At 31.6% G+C, this 19,769-nt stretch overlaps 1 protein-coding gene and 2 long non-coding RNA genes across 10 annotated transcripts in view; 2 read left to right on the top strand and 1 right to left on the bottom strand.

Annotated features, from left to right (window-relative positions):
* Window positions 1–1,117, top strand: part of LOC116428648 (echinoderm microtubule-associated protein-like 2) — a 73,045-nt gene extending 71,928 nt beyond the window's left edge. For all 8 annotated transcript variants that reach the window (XM_031980533.2, XM_031980531.2, XM_076364890.1 and 5 more), the window contains one exon: window positions 286–1,117. In XM_031980533.2, the coding sequence (XP_031836393.1) occupies window positions 286–414 (129 nt within the window). In that variant the 3' untranslated portion in view covers window positions 415–1,117. The remainder of the gene's footprint in view (window positions 1–285) is intronic.
* A 7,686-nt stretch (window positions 1,118–8,803) lies between these two features.
* On the bottom strand, window positions 8,804–11,320 carry LOC116428574 (uncharacterized). Its single transcript, XR_004235274.2, has 4 exons — window positions 11,234–11,320; window positions 11,053–11,165; window positions 9,267–9,632; window positions 8,804–8,940 (listed from the first exon to the last, which is right to left on the bottom strand). It is a non-coding gene; the product is annotated as an uncharacterized LOC116428574 (long non-coding RNA).
* On the top strand, window positions 11,312–15,518 carry LOC143174305 (uncharacterized). Its single transcript, XR_012998136.1, has 3 exons — window positions 11,312–11,719; window positions 11,819–12,093; window positions 15,095–15,518. It is a non-coding gene; the product is annotated as an uncharacterized LOC143174305 (long non-coding RNA).
* Window positions 15,519–19,769: the final 4,251 nt, after the last annotated feature.

The following is a 19,769-nucleotide window of genomic DNA, read 5'->3' as shown; positions in this document are numbered from 1 at the left end:
CCATATCGAATATATTGGATGATCCCATAAATAATGCGATTGTTATATTTCATTTATTTTAAAAAATAAAAAGAATCTGTTTTTAATCTAAAACATTTGTCTTCATTATCTATAAATTATAACTAATTTGAAAAAAGTTTCGTTTACCTTTATTCTTAATAATAAAAGAAATACAAAAATACCGCATTATTTATGGGGTGAGCCAATAATGAAATATTTATAAAGAATTTGGTAAATATAAATTCTCAGCGATTAAATTATTCAAATAAAATTCTGTTGTTTCAGTCCCTCTGTCACACATACGGCGGTCACTCGAGTCACGTCACAAACGTGTCGTTCCTCCAAGACGACACACGATTAATTTCCACTGGCGGAAATGACACAAGCGTTCTACAATGGATTGTAAATTACTAACCCCCTTCAGTCGATGACATTCAAGCACACTGATTTATTTTCGAAGTGTCCTTCGTGGTCGAGTAGCGTGAAATGAATAAAAGAAACAGCAGGAACGTAAAACAAGAAAAGGAATTGAACAGTAGTCGAATGTAATTTCGGAAAGTTACGCGAACGATGGAAGAAAAGATGATTATTGTAATAAATTTGTGAAGGAGTTAAATAATAATATAGAAGGTAATGATAATTTTTTAATAGAGCCCGCAGAAAATTCGTGGCGACGAATGCAAGGAGATTAAGAATGTATTGCTTTAAAACGATTATTACCTCTCCTTGAAAAGTGTCCTTCTGAAACAAACGAGATGGCGGAACATATAGAATAAGGAACAAAATTTTCTTCGTGATTTCACGATCGATGAATCGAGGAAGGATTGCGACAGGGTATTCGAAGGGAAAGCCTAGAACGGTGGAAGATGAATTGAATTTATTTGTAAGATTACTTCGTGGATGAATGGCAAGAAGGAAGTGTGAACAAGTTATTTTGACTACAGGATTCTTACGATAATTACGAGATATCCAAAGAACGTGAATCGAAGCAACATTTCCACTGAAGAGAAAATCTCAGATTGAACACCATGAAGGAAAACATTGGGTACTATTAAGAAAGTATTTGTTACTTTTATCGATTAAGTATCCTTTATCAATAAATAACTGAAAGTCTTAATGTTAATTTATATTTACAAACGATTGCCACATAGATTACACTTCATTCGTGATTAAGAGTAACAACGTTGAAAAGAAGACATTCATAATGAAAATGTCCAAAGGTTTGCTGTTTGCTGTGGAAAATAGAATGAATTGTATTCCACTCGTTTCTAATAACACACAATGAAGTGTCTTTTGTATATTCGATGTATTCACAACTATTTTTCTAGCATCAAAGCTTTACAAATGTATGTGTTCTTCGTGTAATAATCGCTGATGACACATATCACATACATACATAGTTACACACACACACGTGCGATCACATGATAGATCAAAAGTTTGGGAAACATTTATGAGAAACAAGTATTTAAATATACCTGTGCTAAAGTAAAATGAATAAAATAAAAATTTCTTTTTTTGAAATACTTTCTTTCATTTTTTTATTCTTGGAAATAAATTTTAAGAAGAAATAATTTCTTCTTGAATGACAGTCACCTGTTAGAAGCTATTGGAGTATGATGGTTTGTTAAAATAGTAATAATACAATAATATCTGACTTAAATAATAATATAAAATAACTTTCTTCTTTAATCATTTCTCTCAAAATAATTCCCAATTACGTAAAATACGAAATGCTAGTGCGTAATGATGAATATGTTCTGTTGAATGTCACAAATCGCAATTTCAAAGGTAATTTTCTTTATAAATTTCGAAATGTTCACATAGAAGAAGAAATACAGTAATTTATCAAATTAGGGCATTGAGTTTATATCCTGAGATTTAGTTGCTGTTTAATGATTTCTACTAATTGTTTATGCTATAGTAGAACCTTGACAATGGAATCTCAAACTTGTGTGCAAACATGTAGAAATAACCATTTAGTTACAAACGAACAAAATAAAGAGCTATCTAATAGAAATTATCCATTTAGTTAGTTAACTTATTAGTTGTATGAGTTTATATTTGCATAGAATTCCAATTTTGTTTTAGTTTGTTTACCTAATGAGGTTTTACTGTACATAAAATACTGCAGTAGGTAATTATTTATGATTTAAAACATTGGGTATATTCGACCTATAATTACGTATTAGGATATAATATTACAACACGGTGTACGTGTGAATACGTTTTCTAAATAGAGTAGAATCCTGATTAATTGTTCCTCGAAGAATGGCAAAATAGAAAAAAATTTACACGATGTGAAGTTTGATTCGTGGAAGAAGATTCTTCTAAAACATAGCTGATCAAAAAGGGAACCAGTTAAAATGTGACATGTTGACACTAGCAGTAGCAATTAGAATGGCTTATTTAGAATTTAAAAAAAAATTAAAACAGTACATATCTTGAGATTTGAAGCATCACTTACTATTGCATCCGTACGAATACACAAGTGTATTTTACAATTTCTTACAAAATCATTTTCATAATTGTAGTAATTGTAAAATAGAAATTTTTGAATAGGCCATTTTAATTTGTTTGGTAGTTCTGGTGTTAAGAGGACGTTTATCGTATTATCAAATGGAACAAGAATGAAACGGTTCACATTTTCTCTGCGCAGTTCGAATGCATTGTACCACTCCCAAACTTTTGATTAACTTTGTAAATATACGATGTGCACAATTCTAAGAGCGAAATTTTACATAATTAGCACCGAGGAAATTAGATTGTGTGACTGTTTAGCGATCAGAATAATTGTGATTAATTTACTTGGATACTTCACTCTATTCTTTTGTATTCGAAAGTAGGAACGTTGAGATTTTTGTGCAAAGCTACGTTTTGGTTTTACGATTCGTTAAGAATTCGTTTCTCGTGCACAACCTGTGAACATTCTTAAGTTATGATTGATGCTCGTGAAGTTTTGCGAACGTGCTCTGCCACTGAAATTCGGTCAGAGTTGGGCAATAATTGCTGCAGATTTTATTTTAGCGTGTTGCAAAATCAAAAGTGTTGAATAAGGTACGGAAATTAGAATTGAAGGAATCAAAGGAAAATGGCAACGTTAGGGTTAAATGGAAATATTGTTAGAACGAACAGAGCGACTGATATGTAAATGAATAGCAGAATATTTATATAACAATATAACCATCTTTACATGTTCTAATGCATTCAAAGGAAAACTAGAAAACGTAACTAATTTTAGGAGAACATTAATTATAAAATATTTTTTCATTTATATGCATTAGATTATAACAGTACTCATAAAATATTTTTGGAAATTCTAAACTACAAAGGTCTATTAAACAGTGAAAATACGTTTCCTAAGTAATGTGATTCGGATATATTTTGAATATTTAAAGTGATTAATATAAACGTATTTATTGCTAATGCTAATTAATTATTAAATGAATTTAAATCTTGTATTGTTCAGATCTATAATAAACGTAAACCAAGGTGTTAAATTTAACTTTGTATCAGATATTGTTTGTTAACTTTGTATTGTCATTGAACAAAATAAGAAAATCATTAAAAAAAATAAAATCTCCATTAACATGGAAATAAGATGTTAACCTAATGTTACTTTGGTGTAGTTTTTGTTTTTTTCGAAGGCTAACATAACGTATTAGTTTAATTATACTTGATTTCAAAGGTACATTTTGCCCAACTCTGGACAAATAAATTTAAGAACGTCTCGATGTGCGTCAATTCGATCATTAAGGACAAAATAGTCAAATTATGACACTAGGCTACCGTAAGTCCAAAGAATCTTATTTTGAGAATATCGTAGCCTCGTGTTCCTTCAAAAGGAAAATGTTTCGTAGGAACGCTAGTAGTATCTCAAGGAGGACTAGTAGAGTTGATAAACTAATTCCAAAAACAACATAAATTTTTATTTTTGTACATAATTTTTATTTAACAATTTCATATTGTTAACACACGTTTTTCTCCAGCGAAATTTTCGTTTCCTAGTGAATCGAATACAACAAATGATATTAAATGGATATTTTTACCATTTATAATACTATTTTTACCATTTATAATACATGCAAAACTAATAATTTTTAGAATTCGAAAATTTTCATTCGAAACGAGAAATAATTTGCTATTGCATAATATTATTGTTTCGATATTTGTACTTAATCACGTAATAGATACTAAATGTACCGTTATATTCACGTCTCTAGCGTATTCTGATTACTTTAAAATCAAAATATATCTTGTCTAGACAGATATTTGCTGTTTAATAAATTATAAAATGATTACAGTCTCAGAACATTGTAAATGAAGTAAAAGTTTGATCGTAAGATTATACTTTACGTTACCATTATTCATTTGTATTTACCTAAATACATTAAGCTCTTATTCCACATCATTATCAAACGGATTTTTTATTTAAACTTTGAATTATCTTGAAACTATTTAGATTTCAATTAAATATGAATATTTTAGTAAATCAGTACAAGCAAAAATTGTTACGTATTCAGATTTATGTGATATCTTAGTTTAAAATGGAACCTTTTTTTACATGCACATAGATTCATTACTTAAAACGTTTTTATTATGCGATTGTATGTAGTTCCTCCATGAAATCGATGAGATTCAAGATTTTGGGTAAGAAAGAAGAAACTTCGTACTGTAAAATGCCGTCCAATAGGAAGTACGTAGCATAATATGAAAATCGATGGGTATACCTCAGTAGGGCCGAATACATTAATTTGATTTGATTATTAAACGAACCTTCATTGTTTATATGAATTTATTGCACATATTCTATAGTCAAGCTTTGTTTAATATTTTACGAAAGTGATACGAGTGGTTCACTTAAAGGACTATCGATTAGTACCTCCATCTCAGTTCGAGAACTATTTTAAGTTGATAGTATTTGCAGTTCATTGATTTTGAAAATCAAGAATAACATACGTTTCTCCGAGGAAATAATATAATTCTAATTATTAAGTTAAATGGATTCACCAATTTAAATTCAGTAACGCATTTGCGTGGTAAAAATGATCTATGATTACAAGGACAAATATAAAATTGTCTATTTTTCAATCTCGCTGTACATTACAAATTTATTAACAATATTATAAGCTTCTAAAATTGATTTATAATTTGATCAAACAAAAATCTTCAGTCTAAAAATATTCGAATAACTGTAGCACAATTTTTTAAGTATGTAATAAAACTATTGAACAAAACTTTTATGATAATTTCAAGCTGCAAGCTATTAAAAATTCTCTGTAGAAGTCACACAAAAACTCCAACATACCCATTATTTAAAACGTCCATATTATTTCGAGGATCGTCGAAACTTTCGTTCGAATTTCTTAATGCAAGAAACTTTACTACTTATTTAACCACTCAATAATCCTGTCCAATACCAACAAATGCATTTACTTACCTAAACCGCTGATGTGCTATTACGTTCGTTCATACCTAAGTGTTACGAACTAACGATTGCCATTAATCATCCTCTTTCAATCATCAATGACACACACGCACTTTATCGACGATCATTTCAAGCAGGATCTCACAATGACACGTTCATAAGAAGTTATTCAACGTGTAGTCCGTGCATCGACGCCATGTTCTTTGCTTGCTTCTTCGATCACGGAAGCACCGTGCTCCAACTCAATACATTTTCTTGTTCCATGCAAGTAATAATTTGTTTATTGGCATTACACACACTCAAATGTCAAACGAATTTCTTCATATCACATCTACGCGCGCAATGTTACGAGAATAATTCATGGAACAATTTTCTTCTGAAAATTAAACAGACATTAGGCTATTGCCTTCAAGCTAGTTTCCTGGAATCTATGATTTCTGATGGAGTATTTGACGAAATAAATATGTTTCTAATTTCACAATCTGCAATTTGCGTGCGACGGTTATTTAATGTAATTATTGGGTTGATGCAAAAGTTTTGACGTTTTTTATAAGAAATGAAACGAAGAGTTCTCAACAGTTCGCTGGTTAAATCAACATTAAGTAAAAACGAAGGAAAAAGTGACCTTTATACACGTTATAATAGTTTGAAGATACATGTCATTTCGAAGAAACAAATTTCTTTGTTAACACTAGGTTTACAGACGTTTATTGCATGGCTTATTCTATTGTTCCTAGAAAAATTGATATTAGTTCGTTTAGATCTTGAGAATTAGGGATCTAAAAATAGACTCTTAAAGTATATATTCGTGTAATTGCAGCAGTCAAAACCAACGTAAACATTTATCAATTAATGTTTATAAAATTCTATACGCGTCAAATTTACGCGTTTCGTAAACCTAATGTTAATACTAAAACCATCAGTCACAATGACCCATTCCTGATTCCTTCGTTTCGCAATTATTAGAAAGATGACAGATGTTTCTCTGAGAAATTATTAAAGAATTTGATTTAGCAGTACGCAAACTGAATTGCAAATCAATTAAAGCCTTAATATATGCATTCTTGAAGTTTCTATAGAAGAGTTTTAAAAAGTCAATTTAATTGCTCGGTAGTTTTAATGTTAATCATATACATACAAGTTAAAAATTCTTGCATCAACCCAATAAAAATTCGTCCAGTTGTTTGGATCTTATGAGATAAGATGCAATCAGTGTTTGATGTTGAAAGATGCTCTCAAAACGATTTTTCGGTGTTAACTCCTAGATAATCTTCTTTCTGGTCTATCATTATGTCCAAATGATTGAAGTCCATAAGCATTGCATACTATGCAACAGTAGGTCTTATTGCTGTATACACAATTGTGGATGATGTAGTAATGTCTATCATGTGTTGTGGCAATAGAGAGATATTCCTGGTAAGGTTTTTGTAGACATCTACCAATTGTTGAAGAATCACATCTTCCGAACATGCCATGAAAGATTTTCGATAAACGCTTTTTTCTTAAAGACCGTCCATAAGCAAGTGTCGAATAGATTGAGATTTATTATGTTTAATGCCGTGACTCATAGGCTTTTGTGCTGTAAATTGTGATTACAATAGGACAAATTGTTGTTGAAATGATGTTCGGTTGCTATTAATATACGTTTGACTTTTTTTAAATATCAACTCTGATGCCATCCATAATGTATTTAATCTGGTATCTGTGTCTGAGTCAGAGTTTGAGTTTGGAATTTACTCTGTGTCTGTTTTTTGTTTCTTTTTTTCAAGTTTGATCTTTGAGATAGTGACTTTGTATTTTGAATACTTCGAGGTTTTCGTTTTTAGAAAAAGCTTAGTATCCTCAATGAATCCATGTTTTTCTTAAAATTATTTTATTCAACTAAATGTGTGATATTATATCGATACATCCTTATTTCATAAATCTCTACGAACGATTTGTCACTTTTCACCAAAAATTTTATTTCAAATCTGTGTTTTAAATTGTGCTCTATTTTTGGACAACAAGATTTTCGAATACATGATAATGTCCAACTTTCTTATACTGACCGTAAAAGTGGTAGCTTTGACTAAAGCAGAATTACTTCCATTTTTGTTTTCAAATTGAATAAAATCACTTATTTGAACATGTATTATATGAATAATATCTGAATATTACGTATGTCAACTAGGAACTATTCACAGTTACGTAATTCGACAACTCTAAATTTGCAGCCAAAAGGACGATGAACAAGTTTGCCAGTTTTTGTTTGAATAAAATTTGATCGTTCTAATAATGAAAAATGTTCTTATTCCGATTAGTTTGGATATAAAATCCCCTAGTACTCACACCAAGAACCACGATCGAATGATTTAACAGTACGATATATTGAAGAAACAATGAATTGCAAAAACTATATTGGAGGGACTATGGCAAAATTACCGGTAAGAAAGTATTCGCAGCTAATTTAGTAGCCAGCACAGTTGTAAATTAAAGTGCGAGCCAAGATAACTGCTTAAGTTGTCGACTTTATATACCTACTAGGATGTGTACATAGAGTGAAATGGAAATGTCCGTCTAGAATTTCCTTTGATGTCCCTCGTATATTATATTAGTTTTTCCTTTTGGTACGAACTATTTTACCAAAGTTCAACAAAGCAAGGATAATCTGTCTATTTTCACTTACTGTTATTATGTAAGATATATGCATACGTCTATATATTTTATTTATGTCACGCCAATGGACGTCTGTGCGTACCTATATGTATCTCTAATGTTTAATAAATCGTCTTTATGGATACTTTCTCCGTCTTTAATTTATATATCCTGAACAGTCTGCGTAGTATACATTGGAGTGATTGAAAGTACCTAATTGCATCTGAAAAGAGATGTCACCAGGACCGGTTTTATTTCTTCGTACAAATTGGAATACAATAGAACTTTGGTTATTAACGCTGGGTTTACGGAAATTCATTATACCGTTCATTGTATTATCTCTAGAGAAATAGATGTTCGTTTATTTTAGATTTTGACAATTAGAGAAATCAATAGGAATCAATAAAAATAATAGACAAATCTATTCAACATAATTCCAATTGAAAAAAGTCAGCTACCAAGAGTAGGAATGGAAAACAAGTTATTAAACTTGTTAAATGTTTTGTTTATATTTAATTTAATTCTCTATAAAATGTTTTAGAATAAATAATTATTCGATTGATTCGGGTAATTAAGATTTTAATGTATTTTATTTTAATTCATGTAGAATGAATAAATATAATCTGCAGAAACTATTGTTACCGAATTCCTGCATTTTCTATCTAGGGGAACGTGAAACTTTGAATATTCCTCGAACCGTTCCGTAATGATTGCCTATCATCCTTCTGGAACACAGGAAGAGAAAGCGATAGCACTTGAGGGTGTCATAAATTAGACCTTTCCTGGAACTACCTCGTGGGCCATCGCAGCGATTGTTTTGGCGACTACAGCGCGACATTTACTTACTCATTGTTGTGCCATCAACGACGGAACGGTCGCTGAAATATGTAATTTATATTCTGCATTATATTCCAGTTTCATTTTCATCGTAGTCATTATTTCTGTTACGTTTCTAAAGAGGCAGATTAGAAAGCAATTTGCGTCATTTTTTTCTGACTCTCATGATGTGTGCAAACGCATTTGAGATTGCCCGTAGCAAATTAAATTCTCTTACAATGGAAAGGAAATAAAGTGAAATAGAATGAAATAAAATTAAATAAAATTAAACGAAACAAAATAAAACTGAACAGAATGGGAACATAAATATTTCTGCAAGTCTCCATCAGAACAATATGTCGCAAATTCCTTGATAATGTATCTATACCTTAATATCCAATCCACAAAACGCATTCAATCAAATCCTGACGAGGTATACTCGAAATGAAAACGATGAAAGTATTGCGTTTACTATTCATTCGTTACAATGAAGGTCGCCAAACGAACAAAAAAAAGACGCGACAAAAATGGTCAAGGTTGTGTGGGAATGAAGGCGTAACCCAAGGCCCGTATCAAATTTTCTAGCTCGATCGCATCGCGCTCGTAAATTTGCCTTAGGCGGTCTCTTCTTGAGATGATTAATGCATTATCGGTGTTCGTGGCCCTGAGTCTCGTAATTTCCTGACTGAAATAATCTTTTTTTTTGTCGTCCTCTGCTTCACGAACGTCTGGACAAGCACTGCTTAACTTTAACCTGCAAGTGAGTCATTGGTTCGAGTGATTTAATAAGAAACCTTTTGTTCGTTTTATAGATAAAAACGTTCCGAGTGTTCATTCTTAACACCTTGCGGTAAAATTACGAGTACAGTTGGTCATTGGTTTTTCGTGCCAAACCGTCCAGTGACGAGCTATGCTCGTCATGCGACTAAAGTGACACGTAACATGTTTTTACATGTACAAAATTTCTGCAGTTCCTAATTGCGAATAAAATGACATAATAGTTAGCAATACCTTGCTAGATTACTTTTAAACCCTTGACTTACAATATCGTATCAAACTCGTAGTGAAAATTTTAAACTGAATTTGGAAAATCTAAGTGTTATTTATTTCTTTTAAATATAAATTAAATATTACTTTTCTATTATTAATTGGAAGAATTTAGAGTAAACGTAAACATGGAATAATCATCGAACTTTTTTCTTTGCCTAATAAATTGTTAAAGATAAAGTAGTTGTATCATTCATAGCTAAAGTTTATAGTATAAAGAAATAAATCATAGGGCAAGAAGTTGATTAATATTCTTTTAATTAGCAAAATGTGTGAATTAAAATAAAACACGTTGTTTTCTTTGATAAAGATAAAATACTTCTATCACACACAAGTTTTCATAATTAAATCGTACCGGAAAGGGTTGACCTAGTAGCTAGTTATTAGTATCCAATTTATATATTAGGTTATCCCATAAATAATGCGGTTTTTATATTTTTTTATTTTTAAAAGTAAAGACGAATAAAACTGTTTTTAATCTAAAACATATTCTCCTTCATTATCTACAAAATGTCTATTTATACATTACAATTAATTTTAAAAAGGTTTTTTTTATCTTTATGTTTAGAAATAAAACGAATATCAAAAACCGCATTATTTATGAGATGACCCAATATTTGTTTTCGTAAAGCACTTTTATGTTACACATCTTCACGTAATTGAAAAATACTGTTATGTTAAATACGTATTTTTAGTTCTAAGAAAAGTTTTTAAATTAAATTCATTTCTTATTATGGAGATATGAGAATAACATTTTTTCTCCCCGTTGTGTTGTATTAAATAAAAGTGTTCTTCTTCATTTATTGCAATAAATGCGATTGTTCAAGTTTAAAATAAACTTTATTATAAAGTAATCTTTGTCCATCATTAATAAAAATTTGATGTCTATTTTCACAAACGGAAAGTTTCAAATAAATACAAAATTTCAAGAATATTCTTTTACAAAAATTTGTTTGCAGCGATATATAGGAGAATTACATAAGTAGAAAACTGGAACGAGTAAAATCGATCGAAATTGGATTAAAAAACGTAGTTTGTTCGGTTAAATTATGACAGAGATAACCTTACATTCTCTAAATTGATGTACCAATGTGTCACCGAAGAATTGTATAGAAAGGAATACTTACTTCTCATCCAAGAGTTTAAGATCTTTCGTTTCTTTGGATTGTCCGCATATCGTTAACATTTCGGCGAATCACATAAGAGGGCATTGATTTACTATTTATCGGTCATGATATACCTACAATAAAGGGGTTTTATAAGGAACACAGATCGATAAAAAAAAAAGTTGGCGAACGCGATACGTACACATAAGCAGAGTTAATTTGAACCAATTGAAATGAGTTAAAGAAATCTCGATGCACATATTGCTGTCTCGCCAAGCAGTTGAGGTCCTGCAACCACTAACTGTTAGTCGTTCGACTGATTGGCTCATCGATCATAGTTAATTGTCCTCAACGTTTGCTTCGTTGATATAATCGTTTCGTGCACGACTATTCGTTTCTGGTAGCAGAACCCTGATACGACAAAGTACGACAAACTTGTTTCGTCGGGTAATGTTACTAATTACACGGAAAAACGTCACGGAAATTCTGGTTGAAATTCAGCTTTCCGAGAATGTAAAGATTCTCGCGAAAAATACACGTTTCCTTGAGTAAAAATTCACATCCAAGGTTATCAACAAATATTTACATTCCAGAAGCGTTTCCCCATTTTCTTTTAAATATAACTTCGCAAACACGAAATAAGTGGAGGAAAAACAGTTCGAGTAAAACGATCGACCTTTTTAATCTTGTAAGTACGAATATTTTCGAAATATAAGGATTACTTGTATCTGTGCCAATTATATAAATTACGTTGAAACGTAATCACGGAATTGGATTTCTTGTACAGCAATCTTTAGACTTGGCAAAAAGTTGGACCGTGCGATTAACGTCATTCTGGAATTGATCAGTGACTGAACCGTTTGTCAGAAAAACCGGTAAAGCACGCACGCATAATTTCACAGCGCATGAGTAGCTGCAAAAATAGATTTCCTGTTCCAGTCGGAAGGAAAAGTCGTAGTTTCCCACGACGAAGGGCCTATCGCGGCCAGCTCTGCAGTAGCTAGCCTCACGAGTGGCCGGTTCGCAATAAAACGCTCACGTGCGTTAGCGGATTTACTGAAAGTGAGTAGAGTCCTCTCGTGCAAAATTAAATCGAGAATGTAGGTCATTTTTTTCGTGCGCGATTCTGCTCGCGAAAAAATGAAATTTGATTATTCATAGAATATGTCTGGTGCGGAATAAAACTCGAATAACATCTTTCTCTTCTCGGTCGTTTTAAATGATTGTAAACACGAACACGTGTTCGTTGCACAAGTTTTGAAAATTGATTTCGTAATAATAGGAATATTAATTGAATTTCTGTTTTAGAGTTTTGAATACATTTAGCAGGTTTCGAAGGATTTGGGAAATATTGAATAACCGAAATAAATTAAGACTATAATATGGAGAAATATAAATAATGAAAAGATTAAATTATGAATTTTGTATGAAATTCATAATAATTGATTAAATATTTATTTATATATATTCATATTTATTATTGCCTTCTGGTCGATAGATAAGACCACCGCTTTGACAAAGACGAATATTTATTGCAGGATTATCGTGATTAACAATCTTCTAATTTGAATAATTCTTTTTAAAAAAGTCAAACTAAATGGAAATGAAGTATTTAAAAAATGATAAGGTTACAATTGTACCTTAATGGATTTGAAATATAAGTTGCTAATAATTGAATTTTATTAATTTATTCACAATACAGAGAAGCTTAAACTATTCATTGAAAGTAAGAGAGAAATATAATATATTTCTGAGCTTGTGAAAGAATTGAAATGGGATTAGTAAAGAATTATTTTTAAATGGTTACCATCAAAGACATAATTAATTAGAACGATTATTTCTAGGTAAATTAAAAGGAAAAATCAATAAAAATTTATTTATTTTAAATCTAAGGTAGAATTATCGCACTTTATCTGTTTCTTTTATTTATATTCAGTAAAATTACTTAATACTTTATGAACAAGAGTATGCAAGAATATAAAATAAAAATCGTTGAATAAACCATTGAATAAAATGTTATATATTCTCAGTATACATACTATTATGCTATTCCGCTTAAGGAAGTAATTATGAAAAAGGGTTACAGAGCTTCTGACTCATTAAACATTTTGCAATGGGATTTCGTTATACATTCCCACCTCCCGACGCGTTTCATGGAGTTCGTAATTATTAACACACTGTTGGAATAAACTCTGTAATTAACTGATTGTTCTTTCTCCTTCTTATAGACCGCTGAACGTGCAGAATAAATGATAAGTTCATTTAATTGCTGAGTGCCAGGCGTTAGGTATCATCCACACCTGCATGCCGGAAGAAAACTTTTCTTAAAATACACGATGAGTCGTGAATATTATGAAATAGTATCATTTACAAGTGCAAAACATAAATTAAAAATGGCATTTATCATCGCAGTAAAAATACATAAATAATATTTTCTTCCATGTGTGTGTGAATAAGTTGAATATAAAGAATTGAATAAAACTTATTCTTACAAATTACTCATTATTATTACATCTTAAACGAATAACCTCGTAATCTATTTCAAAGTAGTATAAATATCTAATGAAAGATAAAATTTGAATTTCTGAAATTATAGTTACATCTTAGAATTCGTTATTTTGGGTATCATATGATACTGTCATTAATATTGATTAATACTATTTAACTTATCATTAATTATTATAATTTCTCAATAATTAATCGTTATCGCCCAGGATTTCAATAGAAAGTACAAGTTTTATCACGATATACAATTCATTCTACGAAAACCATATTACTATGCAAGGATATAGTGTTTCGGTTATTTTTATATTAAATAATACATACAAAACAAATGTAATTGTATTTAATACAGTACTTACGTCATACGCTGCGTTTTTAATTAGCAATATCACAAATTCAAATATCGCTAGGACACTATTTCCTTTATTGTAATTTCATGTCCAGTTCCCAACTCTTAAAAATTATTAATAACGTATGTCGATTCGTTTATTGCTCAAGCCATAAACTGGCATAAGTAACTTTTATTAAAGGGACCTATATCCAGCTGAAACATGTTTAGGCAGTAAAATAACTGAACCATGAAGGAACGAGGCATTTTTCACATATGATTTTTCTGTAACCATTATTTCGTCTTAAAACTGCTTTCGTTGAACAAAATTAGTAACTTCAAACGTGTTATCAATAGAAATGCTGATATAGGCACTATGGTATCGTGTTCTCGATCACCGACAATAAAGAGTACCGATTGTTTCCTGCTCCTTTGTTATTGTGTTTTTCATTACTATTGATTTTTACAGACTCTAGGACTGTAATTTGAATTTTCTGAGAATCTTGAAAGTCTCGAATTCATATGGAGAACAGAATGCGCGAATTACCGGCGGAGAATTTCGTTTGGGCGTGAATGTGACATTAAATAAATGTTCGTGAGAAGTGTGAATACAAATGCACACCTAGCTCTCATCATTCCGCGTTCTTGAAGAACATATCTCTTTTCGTATTAGCGAGTGAAATCAGAATTATGTAATGTCTTGACGGTGCTAAACGTGTCCCAATTTATAACAGCAATTAACAAGTCACCATTTATCATGCCGCAAAATGTCTTCCGATATTAATTCTGACATACTCGAAGAAACATGCACGAAAAAGTGCAATGTCATAGCGATAGCGCCAAGGATGAACAAATGGTTATTTCAATGATACTAGGTCAATGCGTTCGGAATTTCGTCCTTCTTCGCTCCACGCAGAAAATGCAGTCATTTTGAATCAAGTATATCTATTGTCATATCCATTTAATCAAGTATAATATTGTCATATCCGTTTAATTGCATATTTTAACATATTTCACTCAGTACAGTTCCTTTTGGTATCAATTTTTCACAGTTCATATAATCAATTCATAAATAAACAAAATACAACACACTGGGTGTAAAGTCTTATTCAGTATTAAAAAGAATCAAATTTCATTAAACAGAAATCTTCTTTCACTTCAAAAGTTTTAAGCAATCTTCACAATTTCCTCAATCACAGTCTACGACACACTGACAATTAAAATACATTACAGGTATCTTCGTCTTCCTAATATCAGCACGGCGTTCCTATTATCAAAAACAGCCGAAATCCGAAGACAGAGTAATCGAAACTTACTTTCATAATCGTCAAAACAGAAAGACACCTCGTTGCCACAGAAACTCTGTAAGGGAATTCTATTAAAGGATTCGGGAAGATGAAATTTAAATCCGGGAAGGATAAGCAATCATCCGGAGTGGTAGCAGCGAACGGTCTCATTAAAAAAATCGGGAAAGAGTGTTGGTGGAAGGGCTGTGCCTCAATCAGGCGACAACGTCGCAGGGGTGATGGCCGCATGAACCAACCAAGGGGGAGGCCCGTGGGGCATCAAAATGGGAAAAAAGGAATGGGGGCACACTGTTGGCTTCAAATCAAAGACCAGACGAACCGGTCTACCCCTCTGTGAGATGCGTCTAATTTTTTTCTCCGCCTCTTTCTCCCTTTCTGCCACCGCCCAGAGTCCCTCCTTTTCTTGCCTGCGCACCCTCCTCCACCCCTCGACAGGACCTACCTTTCATCCCCTCTTTTCACTCCGCCAAGATATTTGCAGGTGTCCAACCGAGGAGTGACCAAAAATTTTGCCCACAAGTTCTGTATTCTGACCCCCGAATTATGTTCTGGGCGATATAGCATTTCTCCCTCTCTCCCTTTCACTCCCCTATCTTCTCTTTCGTATTCGCTCTTTCACTTGTTTTGCTCTCTCGTTCTTTCATTCTCTCCGTTTTTCTTATTCTGGTATTCTCTCCCTATTTGTTGCTCTCTCATTCTGTCCCTCTTGCTGTCTCGTTCTCTCGTGCTCTCTCGTTTTCTTATTCTCTGCCTCTTCCTTGCTCTCTCGTTCTCTCTTACTTTTTTGCTCTCTCATTCCCTCCTTCTCTTTTGCTCTCTGGTTCTCTCATTTTCTCCCCCTCTCTACCTCTCATTCTCTATTGCTAGCTCTCTCATTCTCTCTCTCTCTTTCTTGCTCACTGGTTCTCTCATTCTCTCCGTCTCTGTTGCTCTTTTATTCTCTCTTACTGTTTCACTCTCTCATTCTCTCTTGCTCTCTGGTTCTATCATTGTCTTCCTCTTTCTAGACCCATTCTCTATTACCCTCTGGTTCTCTCATTCTCTCCCTCCCCCTGCTCTCTCATTTTTTCATTTTCAACTCTCTCTTTTTCTCCAACTTTATCTCTCATAATTTATACAACTCTTTTCCTCTCCTATTCACTGTCTGATTTCATCTTACACTGCCTATGTGCTTCTTTTTCTCTTCTATTCTGTCTCTCTTTCTCTCTCTTCTTTCTTCCTCTAACTCTTTCGCACATTCTTTATGTGTCTCCTTCTTCCTTACTGTCTCTCTCCTTTTCTGTCTGCATCAAGCACAATGGCTTTGACATATGATAAATAAGGAAATAGTATTAATGTTGATAATTATTTACTTATTTTTGTTGAAAACCGTTGTATTCACGTGTAGAATAAAATTCGATCTTTCTTGTTATACAATATTGTAATGTAAATATAATAAGATAATATTATCGAATATAATATTATAATAGAAATTAATGTAATGTCTTTTTACTGAATCATTTAGAAATCCATTTTGAATTGAAACATTTCTAAACCATTTTAGGATTTTCCATTTCCATCTAAAAAATAGAATAAAATTATTTAAAGTAATTTTGATATGTTTCGAATATGGAAACACATATAATTTTTTTGTGGACAGGCCGTAGATTTGTTTTAAGGCGGTACCGAATTAATTTCTACGCGTAATGGCAAGTTCCATGTCACTATCGATATTGGGGCCCGAAAAACATATATTACGGACATTTTCATTTTTACTATCCGAGAATTCAATTTCGTTCGTTTCATAAAGAGCTCGAAAGCTCGGGGTCATTCTCGTTTTTGCCATGGCTCGATTTCATTTGCATCAGAATTGGTGTCAGAAGAGTCTTCATTTATAATGTGTATTTTTTGTAGTAATTAGCATCTCTCCGAGACTTGTCCGTAATAGCCCTATTCAACCACAGGAAAAATAAATCCGTATGAAAATATTTCTTACCGAGATGTTTTCAAATTACTATGAAAATTGAAGTCTCCATTTAAAAAATAAAGCTTCAATTACATGCAGGAATACAATAACGATTTTTCGTTAGAGTTCTTGTTATAATTTATTGCAAATTTATGTAATCCAAATGTTCGACGAATCCATAGTTCTAGGAAAATAGGTATGCTATTCATTTTAAACTCTTATTAATAATTTAAATAAAATTAAATATTGAATATTTATTTCAATTTGAGTATTCATATTATCGCATCAATTAAAGCCAACATAAATCTTTCATATTTCAAGTTCTTTAATTTATACATTTATTTTTATAAAAGTGTGCACTGAACATTTGTATACTCTGTATAATTGGTTCGAAAACTATCCAGCTTTGAAATATCATGTTTACAGATGAAATTGAAGGTCTCTCACTGATAATTGAAAAATCAACGAGGATCAGAAGCAGTGGTTCATATTCACTTTAATTCTCTGCAAGTGGTTGCCTGTTTGAAAAAAAAAGAATAGTCACGTAACACATCTTCGAAGCGTCACGCAATACTTTTCGCGGAGCAACTACGAATTGCTTTGTACACAAGTATAGAGTTCAAGGTGATCCGACGTTATTCAGGATCGGTGACCTTTGAAGTTGTTCAGGATTCGTTTAGAAAACGTTTGGTAGGAAGAAATCACACGGTTGTGCACTGGGAATACGAACGGAATACTTAAACAGGTGCATTGCTGCACGGTTCCTCGATTCGAATGTAAAGCTGAACCGTAAAATGCACAACGAATGGATCTTGACAATTTCCGCACAAAGTGCTTCAATTCTGTAACGATTCCTTTAAATACGATTGCTATTTCAATTGCTTTTTAACCCCTTGCCCTATGATTTATATTGCAACTGTGATCGACACAACGATTTTGTTAGTAATAATTTATCGAAAAAAGAGAAAAATTCTATGCATATTCTATGTCTACGTTTGCTCTACAATGTAATAATTGATGACAGGAGAATAATATTTAATTTGAATTCAAAGGAATTGAGTAAATTTGATGTTTGTTAAATTTTATTTAAAATGGTCACCACGAATGTCACTGCCTTATTGTAAGGCAAGGTTAATTCATTCTTCGAGGATACTTGATAGTATTTTAAATGACGTAAGAGGTTAAATTATAATTTACTAACAAATGGTTTAATGATTTTTGTGTTATTTCGAGGAAAATTATACGTTACAACGTCACTTTATTAAACCCTTATCTGATGATTTACCTCTCAACTATAACTGATAAAACAAGTTTATCGTCAATAATTTAGTAAAAAAGGAAAAGAATTTTATATTTATTTTGTGTTTACATTTACTCTAATGGTTAGATATTAATAATAGATAAGTAATATTTAATTTATGTTAAAAGTTAATAAATACCATTTAGATTTATCGAATTCAGTTTGAAATTTTCATCGCGAGTCTTACACGTGATGTATCATTTGATACGTCTTTTGGCCAACACGATATTTAATACGTGAAACCTTTTCTTATTAAAAGTGAACATAAAAACAGATAAAGTATTTCCACTATTTTTGTATATCTTTTATTCCACTTGTAGTTATAACGGAAAGTTTAAAAATTACTAATCCTGTAAAATATTTCTTCAATCGTATTCAAGTCTATTGTCTCCGAGAAATGTGAAACTAAATATTTTTGTCAGTTCTCATGTATGGTTTGTTCATGATTTTCGTTAAAAGTATACAACTTTCTGTGCAGTGTGTAAATTACGTCAGTCAATGATTAAAAGGTTCACGGCTTTTTCTTCGAGACTAAAGGTATTATGGCCTCTCGTATGAAACCAGACAAAAAAATCCATCGAATATTGTGCTGCACACGTACATTACTAACTGACACAGCTATAAATTTGAATATCACGAACGAATTGCCGAACAAAAGCGCGACGAGAGGAATATCACGCCATTTTCGAGGATGATTTGCATATGACTGCCCGATTAATGAATAATTTTGCTTCGTGTGCGTGAAAATTGCTTCCAGGATCGATCGCTTGGAAACATGCAAAGAAAGTGCCAACTCTAAGACTTCTTGTAAGAAACTATTGCATTGCAGTCACGTTTCTTTTTCTGAAACACAGAACATTAATAATTAATAAATATAAAATTTTATAATAGATTTAAAAATTTAATTTTTAATTTAATTTAATTTTAAAATTTTTTAGATATCCTTGCACATTTTCGTTTACATAAAATGATATGAGATCACATTCTACATATTAACTTTTAATATGCATATATGTCGTATTTAATATACAATGTTATATTTGGTATATATTTTTATATTTTATACACAAACGAAAATGCGCAAGGATATCTAAAAATATTAATAATTCATTATTGCAAACAGTAAAATTCAATAGGCCCTACTTTAAACTCACTAATATACTTTACAAGTAATAGTCTTGAATTCGAACTAAACATTATTCTTTTATTATGAATTATTATACTCCAACCGTTTCGCCCTAAAATGGCACACGTTGGTACCACGAACATTTTAAATTACCGGAAAACTAGGAAACGCCTTAAAGATAAAGGGAAATTGTACCACGGGAATCGTTGCTTGTCGTTGACAACTTAAGT

The sequence above is a fragment of the Nomia melanderi genome, chromosome 1 (genome assembly GCF_051020985.1).
Source record: "Nomia melanderi isolate GNS246 chromosome 1, iyNomMela1, whole genome shotgun sequence".
NCBI lineage: Eukaryota > Metazoa > Arthropoda > Insecta > Hymenoptera > Halictidae > Nomia > Nomia melanderi.
The sequence above is the reverse complement of the archived record's forward strand: the minus strand, read 5'-3'. Positions and strand labels throughout refer to the sequence as shown.